At 40.3% G+C, this 13,442-nt stretch overlaps 1 protein-coding gene across 1 annotated transcript; it reads right to left on the reverse strand.

Moving 5' to 3' along the window:
* Positions 1-575: 575 nt before the first annotated feature.
* LOC103601872 (putative B-lymphocyte activation-related protein BC-1514) lies at positions 576-995 on the reverse strand. The gene has a single exon (XM_008586281.1). The coding sequence runs from the start codon at positions 993-995 to the stop codon at positions 576-578; it is 420 nt and encodes a 139-aa protein (XP_008584503.1).
* Between the last annotated feature and the right edge of the window lie 12,447 nt (positions 996-13,442).

Consider the following 13,442-nt stretch of genomic DNA (forward strand, 5'->3'; position numbering starts at 1 on the left):
TGATAACTCACTACTCCATGAAAGAATTCATCCACTCATGAGAGCATAGTCCTCATGATTCAATTACCTCTTAAAGGCTGCACCTTATAAATACCATAATCGGATTTCCTCCTTCTTAACACTGTTACAAAAGGGATCGCCTTTCTAACACATGAACTTTTGGGGGATGACACATTCAACCCATAGCATTCTGCCCCTGGCCTCCGAAATTTATGTCCTTCTGACATGTAAATACATTCATTCCATCTCCATAACCCCGAAGTCTTAACTTGTCCCAAAACCAATTCAAAAATCCAGAGTCTTCTCTGTGAAATTAAAACAAAGAATCTACTTCCAAGGTACAATGAGGGGACAAGCAAAAGACATAAATTCTCATTCCAAAATGGAGGAAAGAGCCAAAAGGAAGGGGTAACAGGTCCTAAGCATGTCTGAAACCCAGCAGGGCAGGCATTAAATCTTAAAGCTGGAGAATAATCTGCCTTGACTCCACATCTTGCATCCTCTGGACACCAGTTTGGGGGTTGGGCCTCCAAGTCCTTGGGCAGCCCTGCCCCTATTGATTTTCTGGGCTCAGCTCATGCTTCATCTGTTCCAGGCTGGCATTGCACACTGGTAGCTCTATTATTCTGGGGTCTTGGTGGTGGTCCCACTCCCATTGCTCCACCAGGCATGGACCTCCTGGGGTTTCTCTGCTGCAACTTCAACCCCACATTTCTGCTTAGCATTGTGTTATTGAAGGTTCTCTGCAGTGTCTCTACCCCTGCATCAAATCTCTTCCTGCATCTCCATGCTTTTCCATATATCCCTTGAAATGAGGGTGGAGCCTGCCATGCCTCCACAACTCTTGCATTCTGTGAGCCTGCAGACTTAATGGCACTTGGAAAACGCCAAGGTTTCTGGATTGTGTCTTCCAAAATAGCAGACCCAGCAGCATGTAGGGCCAACTTAGCTATAGCTGGAGTAGCCAGAGCAGCCTGGGTGCAAAGGAGCAGCATCCTGAGGTGGCCCCGGGCATTGAGCCTATGGAGTGTGCCTCAGGCTTTGTTCCTGGAAACATTCTGTCTCCCCAGGCCTCTGGTCCTATGGTGGGAGGGGCAGCCTCCAAGATCTCTGAAATGCCTTTGGAGTCCGTCTTCCATTCTCTTCATCATTTCTTTCTGTACTAATCTCTTTAGCACATGGTTGCCAGGCACATGGAAACCAGGGTGTACCCTTGTGTTTTAGTCCGTTTTGTGTTGCTGCAACAGAAATACCTGAGACTGGGTAATTTATAAAGGAAAGAGGTTTATTTGGCTTATGATTCTGGGACAGCTGCATCTGGCATGGGCCTCAGGCTGCTTCTACTCATGGTGGAAAGTGGCAGGCAGCCAGCGGGTACAAGCAGATCACATGGAGAGAGGAAGCAAGAGAGAGAGAGAAGGTGCCAGGGTCTTTTTAAGCAATGAGCTCTCGTGGGAACTAATAGAGCGAGATCTCACTCACTACCCCCCCTCCCCAGGGAGAGCATTAATCCATTCACAAGGGATCCGCCCCTGTGACTCAATCAGTTTCCAACACTGCCACATTGGAGATCAAATTTCCACATGAGTTTTGGAGGGGACAACACATCCAAACTCCCTCACCTTGGTTTCCTCTCCCACGTGCACTTCACTCTTTACAAGGCTAGGCTGAGAGTTTTCAAATTTTTTACCCTTTGCTTCCCTTTTAATTATAAATTTTGCCCTTGTGTCATTCCTTTGCTGCCATAACCCAGAGTAAGCTGTTAGAAACGGCCACACAGCTGTCTGAATACTTTGCTTCTTAGAAATTTCTTCTGCCAACTACCCTGGCTCACCACTTTTAAGTTCCACATTCTGTAAAACGTTCGGGCATGCAAATTCCCTACCAGTTTATAACAAGGGTTATAACAATGCAGCCAAGTTCCCTGCCAGTTTATAAAAAGGGTGACCTTTGTCCCAGTTTCCAGTAAGTTCCTCCTCGTTTCCATCTGAGACTTCCTAAGAATGGTCTTTACAGTCCATACTTTTCTCAGCATTCTGATCACCATCATTTAACCAGTCTCTAAGAAGTTCCAGACTTTCCCTGGTTGTCTTGTCTTCTAAGCACTCATCAGAATATCGGCATTTTCTACCCTGCTCCTCCAAATTCTTCCAGACTCTGCCCATCACCCAACTCCAAATCCACTTCAATAATTTCAGATATTTGTTATTAGCAACATCCCACTTCTTGGTATCAATTTTCTGTATTAGTCTGCTTTGTGTTGCTTATAGCAGAATACCTGAAGCTGAGTAATTTATAAAAAAATAAAATTTACTTTTCACAGTTGTGGAGGCTGGGAAGTCCACAGTCCAGGGTGTGCAGTTGGTAAGGACCTTCTTCTTGGTGGGAACTCTCTACAGAGTCATGTGTTTACCAGAGTCTTGTGGTTATACATGGCAGGAGTGGCACGAGCTCTTTCGTGTGCTCTCCTTACAAAGCCAGCAATCCACACCCATGATAATCCGCTGGATTAATGGATTAATCCACTCATGAGAACACAGGCCTTATGATCCAATCACCTCTCAAAGGCCCTACATTTCAGTACCATAATCAGATTTCCCACCCTCTTAACGCTGTTACGGGATCAAGTTTCCAACACATGAACTTTCAAGAGACATTCAATCTATAGCAATGAGTTACTTAACCTCTACAGACTTCGGTTTCTTCATCTATGTTTTATACCATAACAAGAGGTATAAATACAGGGATGTGGTGAGGTTTAAATGAGTGCCTGGTAAGTGTCCTATAACTGTGTACAATGACTGTGAATGATTCTACATCTTACCCCCACTTCCTCAGGCAAGAGAATGAGAGTTGGAGTGGAACCTTCTAAAGAACGAAGAATGGAAACTGACACATACAGGTAAATTGTGTCAGGAGTGAAATCCATAAATCAGGAAAGCATCCAGGTTTGACTTCACAAAGGCTTATGTGACAAAGTGGAGAGGATGATAAAAGTCAGGTTGCTAAAATGTAATGTAATGGGATAGGAATCGTTTATATTAAATAATATTAAATACCTGTAAGTGATATTAAACTTTAAAAGTTGTGCAATAAACCTTAATTAGAACAGCAAGTTACCTCTAATTGGGATTCCATGTTAGAAATCAGGACGAAACCCTTGTAAGGTTAACATCCTACTTTAGTTGGACTCTCAAGAAGATAATACATCAAATAATAGAATCTGAGGGCTGAGGATGGTTTATTTAGGGCTTCCAGCTGTGATTTTTCTGGATTTCAAATGACTGCCTCAATATTTATTTTTTCTCCTGGGAAAGAAGGGAAAAAACCCTCTACTGCATTCCCACTGTCTAGGATATTAGCTGTTACAATTTCTATTGGCTGACCTCATGAAAGAGGACACTGCATTTGACCAGCTCAGCTTTTTCTTCCCCTTTCTCACTATAGATTGTTACTGTACAACACACTGAATATTGGATCAGTCTTTGAAAAGCATTGTAACATGACCTGCACAAAGAGACAAGTAACTCTATACTGTTTCCTTCCAAGTTCCAATTGGCATGGAAAAAATTCTCATGCATTATATTACAATTACAGCTTGTGACTTTCTGGAAAATGCCTCATCTGGGTTTGGCTTTAAAAAAATCAATCTGTTCTTTTACCAAAAAAGTAGAGGTAATTTAACATTTCATTTTTCATGCAGTTAGTCTATTGGCCAATTTACAAAAACCAAACAAGTCTAAGAAATTTAGCCATCATAGTTTGTATTCATGAGTGATAAACTCCTGCTTGGGAGATCTTACAGTATGATTAAGAGCTTATTCAAGAAAACCAAAGGTTTTTCTTTGTTAAAGGAGCAAACGGACAACTTCTCTACACCTGTAACTGATAAAACCACCAGTTGTTTTCCTGTGCCTCTTTTTGTAGACCACATACATGATTCAGCTGAACTCTTCTGGCTGTGAACAAGAAGCCCTGACACAGAGACACAAAATATCAATACTCCGGGTTATCTCTTTGTTTCTCATTTCTCTGAGTCAGGATCACAGAGAAGCATCATAGGTTTGAGATGACCTGAAATATGTTGAAGCACTAATGTGTAATTAGTAAGCCTAAGGAAAAAAAAAATAGATCTACCAAACAGCACTCAATCCTGGATTAGTAAGCAATTTAGCAATATTTATTCAGTGCTTACTATTCACAAACATAAGCTGTATGGAACCAGAGTGGAAACTTTGCAAATTCCCAGCAAGTGGACAGCATTTAACTTAGTGACCGCAGTCCCATGGGAGCAGCTGTCTTTAATATTTAATCATGGCTCACTGGAAATAGCAGAGTAAAGAAATTCTAAGCAATGAGAGAGATGCAAACCGAAAATTGAAAGAGCTTACTCACCTACACATAGGAAAGAAACTCAGAAAATTAGTCTTATCTCACAGCTAAGAGACGGAAAATATTTAGTTACAGGCATTTTATAAAGGGTCCTGCGTAGGGGAGACCCCCAAATTCTGAAACTCTGGCCTTACACAAATGTCTGTGGTCACACTTAGTTTCAGAAAAAGTTAACAAACTGAAATGTAGTTCGGGACGTTTGTGTTTTAGCAGAAGTTTTGAAAGACTGAAGACAGGAATACCAATAAAACCTTCCTGTGCTTTTTGTTTGTTTGTTTTTGCACCCACAAGCACAGATGGTGTCTTATCTCAAGTCCGGGCCCACAGCATTAGCTCTGGCTGCTCAGAAGCCTTGGACTGCAGCATCTTTCTTTTTGTCTGAACCCCTAAAATCTTTTAATGATTTTTCTCTTGCCCTAGCATGGCCCAGGCAGTCCTAGTTGAGCAGGATGAGAAGGATTTTCAAGCACAGTCTGTATAAAAAAGTGTATAGTAGGCCACCCAGAGCCTAGAGCAACCTGCTCCTACGTCTTCCAGGAGAAATCTAAAAAGATTTATAGGCCTGGGCACTCAGCTTATAAATAGGAAACTCACTTTGGGAGTTCCCTTGAGATAATCCAGGAATGTTTTTGTCAGCCCAAATAGAAGCACTTTACTGATTGCTTTATAATACCTCAAGAATGGTAAAAGTTAATCCTGAGGAAAAGAGTACAGTTGTCCCTCGGTATCTATGAGCATCTAGTTCCAGAACCTCCTGTGAATACTAAAATCTGCAGATGCCCAAGTCCCTGATATAAAATGGGGTTGTATTTGCATATACCCTATGTATATATTCTCATATAGTAAATCATCTCAAGATTACCTAAAATACCTAATACAATGTAAATGCTATGTAGTTGTTATACTGTATTGTTTAGAGAATCATGACAAAGGAAAAAAGTCTGTACACGTTCAGTTCAGACAATTTTTTAAAAAATGTTTTCCGTCAGTGGTTGGTTGAATCTCTGGATGTGGAACCCATGGATATGGAGGGCCAACTGCACTTGTTAGTCTCGTAAAGTCCTTTCTAGGCCCACAGGAGCATCCTAGATGGCCACAGGATGGTTTGTGGGTATGGTCACTTCCCCACAGATATCAGCTTCTTCACTGAAAAAGAATGTTAGACCTCAGGTCTGTGGGAATGGTCATTCTCTTAAGGTCGGTTTGAAACATTTTAATCTTATGGACAGTAGTTTTACAGAGTGTGCTCCCTTCCCTGGGAGAAGTTTTTAAAAAAATTTTAAGGCATTTTTGTTTGTCATAGTGATGGGAGGTGTGATACATTAAAGGCAGACCCAAATTCTTTACTACCCTTTCCCCTGAAAAGTGAGGTCAGGTTTATACTGCTCCCCTTGATTCTGGTGAGCTTCACGAGTGCTTGACAGAAGAGATGTTGTGCCAGTTTCTGGGCCCAGGCCTTATAAGAGTGGTGGCTTCTTCTGTCTTGTAGTACTCACTTGTGGAGTCCTGACCCACTATACAAAAAGTGTGACTATCTTTTATAAGAGACCATGCGATGTGGAAAATCCCTGAGAATGTATGGAGAAGGAGAGAGGCCCAGACGGGCTCGGTTTCTGGCTATCCTTTCCAAAGTTATAGGCATGTGAGTGAACGGGCACTAACATTTGGGGGTAGTTTGTTGCACAGCAAAAGATAACATGTTAATACTAGAATTTTGTACCTGTAGCCCGGTGATACTCTAATAAAAGCCTAAAATATGTAGCATTCGCTTGAGGACAAGGCAGTGAGTAGAGGCTGAAAAGGCCTCAAGGAGACTATTAGTTAAAATGGAAGGGACTTTGGGAGACTGTTGATGAGGGCTTAAAGTACAGGGGAAATGTTGTGGCATTTATGCAGTGGCAGAAAGTTTAGTGAAGTTGTTGCCTGCAGTCATGTGGCAAATAACATATATATCTAATAAACTAGTGGATCAGATGAAGTGTTTAAGTGAGATGTCAAAAATGCCACTTGTTTATTTTACCTTCATATGATAAAATAAGAAAAAGTGATATGAGCTAAAGAGAGCTGTTAAAATTTTGAGGAGAATTTGAGGAAAATATAAAGAATTCAGGATTTGTTGGGTTAAAAAAAAAGGGGGTGTGTTTCATCCTGGTCTTTCCCAGCAAATATTATCAAAATAAAAAATTGCTTCAAGAGGATGATCTAATCCAGGATGTGGTGGCTGTAAGACCCTTTACTATGACCTCAAAAAGATTTATGGCAGGGCCTCATATACATTCTGATTATTTTAAGGACATGCTTCTCAGACTCTCTCAACTAGACCACAGTATGTTCGAGAATACTGTGATTATCCCGCAGTGACTTCTTCAAAATAGGTACAGAAAGGCTTGTCTTTGATAGAAATGAAAGTGTGGCTTTTGTTTAATGTTGATTATAAATTGATATGTAAGAAACACACAGTATTTTAAAACATAATAGCAACTTGGGTTGAAAGAACTAAACAATGACAAGTGGAAAGAGGTTTTCAGACCACAAACCTAACTGAAAATAGGGGTTACCTAGCTGTGAACATAAATTATTTTTTATGAAAAAGGAAGAATAACTCAGAGAATGAAACCAAGAGCCCAGAGAGTAAAGTCAAGAGCTGCAGAAATTCTTTACCTGGAAGAATGGCTAAGCCCTAATCAAGAAACTGTGACCTAGTCTGTTCAGACTACCAGAAAAAAGTACCATAGACTGGGTGGTTTATACAATAGAAATATTTTTCACAATTTTGGAGTCTGGAAATTCCAAGATCAAGTTGCTGGCCAACTCAGCAACTTGATTTTGTACTTTCCCTGGTTTGCAGATGGCCGTCTTCTTGTCCTCACATGGCAAAGACAGAAGAAGAGAGGGAGATTTCTCTTCGTGTCTTTTTTTCAAAGGGCATTAATCCCTTCATGAGGCCTCCATCATCATAACATAATTACCTCTCGAAGTCCGTACCTCCAGATACCATCACATTGGATTTTAGGGGATTACAATTTTGGAGAAATACAATTCAGTCCATAGTAAACTGGCAATAATATGTTTAATAGATTTCAGAATTTCTATGGACCAGTGACTGCTGAGTACCTTCTATTCTCTCCTTTTTGAATGGTAGAATCCACTGAAGTTATCTCTGTCCCACCAACTGATGGTGTGTGGGGGTAGATATTCACGTAGAGAGGAATGGTACTTGAGAATCTGTACCTGGGAAACTGTGTCCGAGGAGCCTCATCTGTAGCTGAACCTGATGAAAATGACAAGATCTTAGACTTTGAGGGGTGGGGGTTTTATGAGGGGTAATTGATTAGTTTTGCATGTGGGAGGAATGTAAATAATTTATGGAAGAAGGTAGATTGTGGTAGATTAAAAATGTCTACTTTTCTCCTCTTGCATCTTGCTTTCATTTTGGACTCTATGAGTAATAGAATACCGCTGAAGTGCCAGTTTCTGGCTCAGGATGTAGAATAGCACTAGCTTCCACGTCCTCACTCTTAGAGAACATTTGTGTTCGGAGTATTGAACTACCACATAAGAAGGCCAACTACCTTGGCATTTAGCGAGCGGGTGCCGGGGAGGCTAGACTTCTGCAGCAATAGGGCAGTCCTGCAAAACCGAATGGTTACACATCTTTCAAGTGTTCCATAAAGCATCTGTGTATGCAAACAGCACATATATAATTTTCTAAGTCGTGGTTCTTAAGTGTGACCTTTAGAACAACAACATGAGCAGCACCTGAGAACTTTTTGCTTTCTTTTGTTTTTGGTTTTTGGTGGCTGGACATTACAGGGATAGAACCTCGGTGAGAACTTGTTTTAAATACAGGTTTTTAGGCCCCACCACAGACCTACTAAATTAAAAATTCAGGAGTGGAACCAAACAATCTGTGTTTAATAAATCTCCCTATTGCATACTAACGTTTGAGAACCACTGATCAAAGCTTAGAAATAAAAGTTTATAAAGTGCTCCCAAGTTTCCAAGAATGCCAGTGCTCTTTAAGTTGAGGGAAGATTATACAATGCCTTGTTGAGGTTTTTACCAAGAGATGCTAATAACTTTATAAAATCACACTGCTCATGGTATTAGACTATATTACTCATATATAACATACCTGTATTTGTCAGCATTTGTACCGATTTTGTTGCTTGATAGGTTTAAGCAACTGAAATTTCATTACATCTTCAATTATAATAACGCCTGAGCATTTGTATATTTAAATATATGTTGTTTTATTTTAAATCACTTTTATTTCCCCAGTTTACAATTAAGGCATTACATTTATTTTTTTTAAAATGCAGGAAGTCAGGCTATGCTATTTAACAATTTTATTTTAGGATATTATAATAATACAATTATGTTTAAAAGGTGATGGAATATTGAGTATAATTGTCTTGAGAACCACTGTTGCAGTGGGGTCGTGAGAACCACTAAAGATATTTTAGGAAATATTGCAGATAGCCCAGATCATCATATTGACCTCGGGAAATGTCTGGATTCCAGACTTCTGAAGATATTTCTCACCAGAACAGCCAATGGAGAAGCATTTGAATCCTAGACCGTGACCTTACAAACTGAGCCACAACCTATAACTTAGAAAGAAAAAAAGTTGTCACATTTCCTTCAGATTTTTGAAACAAAGGAAACAAGAACACTGTAGATAAGTGGGAATTCTCTTTTTCCTTATTTGAAATCTTACTTCTTTACCGTGACCTTACAAACTGAGCCACAACCTATAACTTAGAAAGAAAAAAAGTTGTCACATTTGCTTCAGATTTTTGAAACAAAGGAAACAAGAACACTGTAGATAAGTGGGAATTCTCTTTTTCCTTATTTGAAATCTTACTTCTTCCCTCCTTCTCTCTACTTCTTTCTCCAGAGGAAGGTATTATCATGGATTATGTGTGTAGCCAATCCATGTGGTTTTACTTCTATTACCTATATATGCATTCATGAAAAATAGCTTTTTGTTTTTTCATATTTATTTAAATAATATCAAATTATAGGTAACATTATGCAACTTGCTATTTTAATTCTGTTATGTTATCTACTCATGATATTTACAAATCTGGTCCATCTATTTTTTTTAATCTTCATTTATTTATTTTTTTTTTATTTTAACTTCTCAATATACATTGTAGTTGATTTTCATGGCCCTTTACCTGGTCCTCTTTCCCCCTCCCCCTCCACCCCCACTACATCATATCTGTTCACTTGTCTTAACAAGTTCAAGGAATTGTTGTGATGGTTGTGTCTCCCCACCCTTTATTTGTTCGTCAGTCCTCTTCAACGAGGCACAAACAACATGAATTTTTCCTCGCAAATTGATGTGGGTGATTTGCTGCTTATCTTCAACATTGTCTCGTCCCTTCTTAAAATTAGTTATCTATTTGTAAACTGCTGATTTCTTTGGTGCATTGTTCCCCTAAACTTTTTGTAAAACATCAGTGATTTCATTATTCTTCCACCCAAGTTTCACTATAAATTTGATGTTTGTTCTTCAATTTTAGCAGAATTCATGTTGTTCTGATAGAGGCTCTTTTCAAACTGATGTTTTATCCAAGTGCCTCAAACTGGATCCTGTTCAGACAACAAGTTAGTAGAAGTCTACTTTGGTGCAAAAAATTTTGAAATTCATGCATAGTTTTTCATAATAGGCATTTTCTATGAACTTCTTGAAGACCCTTTTTATTTTTCTTGTCTTTAAGCTTAAATATTTTGTAATTTACATTGTGGTTTTCTCTTCAATGCATTTTTTAAAGGAGTGTAATTTCTTAGAGAAGCAGATTTCTTCTCCAGAGAAGCAGAACCAAGAGGACATGTACACACACACGCAATATGGGATTTATTATGGGAATTGGTTCATCAATTATGGGGGCTGAGAAGTCTCATGCTATAGTGTCTGCAAACTCGAGAACCAGGAACCAGGAAAGGTGGTGGTGTAGTTCAGTCTGAGTCCAAAGGCCTGAGAGCCAGGGGAGCCAATTGTGTAACTGTCAGTGTAGGTCTGAGAACCAGTGGTAATTGGGGGTGGTGGGTGATTGAGTTAGGGAGGTGGGCCACTTGTGTAAGTTCTGGAGTCCAAATATTCCTGGCATCTGGCGCTCTGATGGCTGAGGGCAAATGAAGATGAATGCCCCATCTCCAGAAGAGAAAACGAGTTTGCCAAACAGGCCCTCAGTGAATTAAATGATGCTGCCCACATTGTTGACAGAGATCTTCTTTACTCAGTCTACTAATTCAAATGCTAATCTATTCCAGAAACACTCACAGACACCCCCAGAAATTATTTTTACCCAGCTATCTGGGTATCCCTTAACCCAGTTGAGTTGACAAATAAAATTAACCATCACATATAGCTTTTAGTTTATATGCTCATATATACTAAAATGGACGCACACATAATAATAAGGTTCCTATTATTGTATTGTGCCTTTCTAACTGCATATTGGGCACAGAAAATTAACCATCTAATGCTTATTGTTTTGAACTTGTTGAAGAGCTTCCCAAGCATGGATATGTTATAGGCATGTTGATATGCTGATTTTCTCAGCTCTTGGAACAGCCTGATAGGGCTTGGAATGGACAGACAGTCACTTAAGCTACAAGTGACCTCAAAGTAGTAAAATTGGGAAGCACTGACTTTATGGTCTGGTACATGAATGATTTCTGTAAATGTTCCATGTGCATCTGATAACAGTTTACATTTTCTATAAAAATTCCACAACATGAGTGTGTTGTTCAAATTCTCTCTATCCTTAATATTTTATTTTGATTTATATATCACTTTCTCAGAGAAGTATATTACAATATCCTATGCTTATTATGAGTCTGTCCATTTTACTTGTAGTTCTGTCAGTTTTTGGTATAAATATTTGAGGGATACGTTGTAGAATGCTTATCAGCTAATGATTATTTAATCTCTTTAGTGGATTATTCCTCTAGCTTTATGAGATGTCCTTCTATTTTTATTAATTATTTTTATCTTAAATTCCATTTTATTTGTTTTTAATAATTCTTTTTTTTTTTTTTTTTTGTCTTTTGTCTTTTTCCGTGTCCGGCAACGGATCGCAACCCTCAGTGTTGCCCCCGTACTGGACCGGGGACCGGCAACGGGATCGCAACCCTCGGTGTTGCTCCCATGCCTCACTCAGCCAGTGAGCGGGAACCAGTCTGTATGTGGGATCCGAACCCTCGGCGGGAGCGCCGCCGCGCTTCCCAAGCGGCGCACTATCCAGTGCGCCACCGGGCTGGCCCATTATTAATAATTCTATGCCAGCATTCTTTTGGCATGTATTTGTCATTACATGTTTCTTTCATTCATTTGTTTTCAATTTCTTTGTGTAATATTGCTTTTAGTGTGTCATTCATCTTCTAAACCAGGACTCTTGAGAGTAAAAGGTATGCTGTTCATAATTATGCCAAAACAACAGGTAAAATCCAAAATAGTCTTAGCACACTGGGACATGTGCCCACTACTTATAAGCAGCATATAACTGGTTTTATTTGTAATCAAATATCAAATCTGATATTCTGTCTTTTAGGATAGACTGAATACATGAACATTCTTCGTACTTACTGTTATATTTAGATATTTATTGCAACTTAATTTATATTTTAATACATTTTATTGAATTGTATAATTATATAATGCTTCTGCCCCTCCTCTTTTCTTATTTTATTTTCTTGCTTTCTTTTTCATTGACAGTTTTCTTTATTCTTTCTTTTTCTGTCTACCACTAGTTTGGTGGTTATTAACATTTTAAAAATAATGGTTTGGGCCGGCCCGAGGCTCGCTCGGGAGAGTGTGGCGCTGGTAGCACTGAGGCAGCGGATTCAGATCCTGTGTAGGGATGGCTGGTGCGCTCACTGGCTGAGAGTGGTGCAGACCACACTGAGCCAAGGGTTGCGATCCCCTTACTGATAAAAATCAATCAATCAATCAATCAATCATGGTTTATCTTAAATTTTGTTTCTTAAATTTAAATTTTTTTTTTTTTTTTTTTTTTACATTCTAAGATGTCGTGGAGCAGTTGGGGGAGGCGGAGAGAGGAGGGGGAGGGGAATAGGATGGGAGGAGGAGGAAGGGTTAGCATGGTTGAGGCCCATGGCACCCCCTCATTCTGGTGGCAGCTCGGTCATGGCTGGGCTGGATGCGAACTTTGGTGGGGTGTGGCAGAGGCCCTCTGAGCCCCCTCACCCTGAGAACCTAGGGCACTTCTGGTGGTGGCTCGGTGGTCATCACTGGGCTGAGTGAGGACATCAGGGTCATGGCTGAGGCCCTTGGCCTGCCACTGCCATGGCTTGGGAGCCTGAGGTCTTCCAGCATTGGCTCTGTTGTCACTGGGCTGGATGCAGATATCAGGAGGCATGGATGAGGCCCTTAGCTCTCCACTGACCTGTCTCAGGAGCCTGGAGTGCTTCCGGCAGAGGCCTGGTTGTCGTTGCTGGGCTGGATGCAGATGTAGGGAGGTTGTGGCTGCAGCCCTTGGCTCTTCCCCAACCCCAGCTTGGGATCCTAAGGGGTTTCTGGTCCTTCTAGGTTTTACAGGTGTTCTTTGGTGGTGTTAGACCTTTACTGGTTAATATCAAAAAATTTTCTCTGATCTGTGCGTTTTTTGTTTTTACTTTCAGTTTTGTGATGGATTATTCACTATTTCCACCACTTAAACTCTGCACTGGAACTAATTTGTTGTCCTTTGGTTACATCTAAAATGTGGGAACTTCCTGTGGGGACCAGCACTCAAACACTGTGGTTGAGCTAAATTGCTGCTTTTCTACTGATTCCCTGGGGAAGGCTTTCTGTGCAGCTCAGGTTTCAATTGTTGACCTGGTAAGCACTTTCCGGTCTTGTGAGGTCCAGTACACCTGGGTAGTATGGAAACCCTGGTCTGGACCTGAGTCTTTTCAGCAAACTGCACTCCCTGCAGTTATGTATTTCTGACCAGTCTACACGGAGTGGGTCTCTGCTGCTTGGAGGAGAGATCAGCAGTCCATGCTGTGCTCCATTATTCCCCTAGTGAGCCTGT

The sequence above is a fragment of the Galeopterus variegatus genome, unplaced genomic scaffold, assembly GCF_000696425.1.
Source record: "Galeopterus variegatus unplaced genomic scaffold, G_variegatus-3.0.2 Scaffold3921, whole genome shotgun sequence".
Classification (NCBI taxonomy): Eukaryota; Metazoa; Chordata; class Mammalia; order Dermoptera; family Cynocephalidae; genus Galeopterus; species Galeopterus variegatus.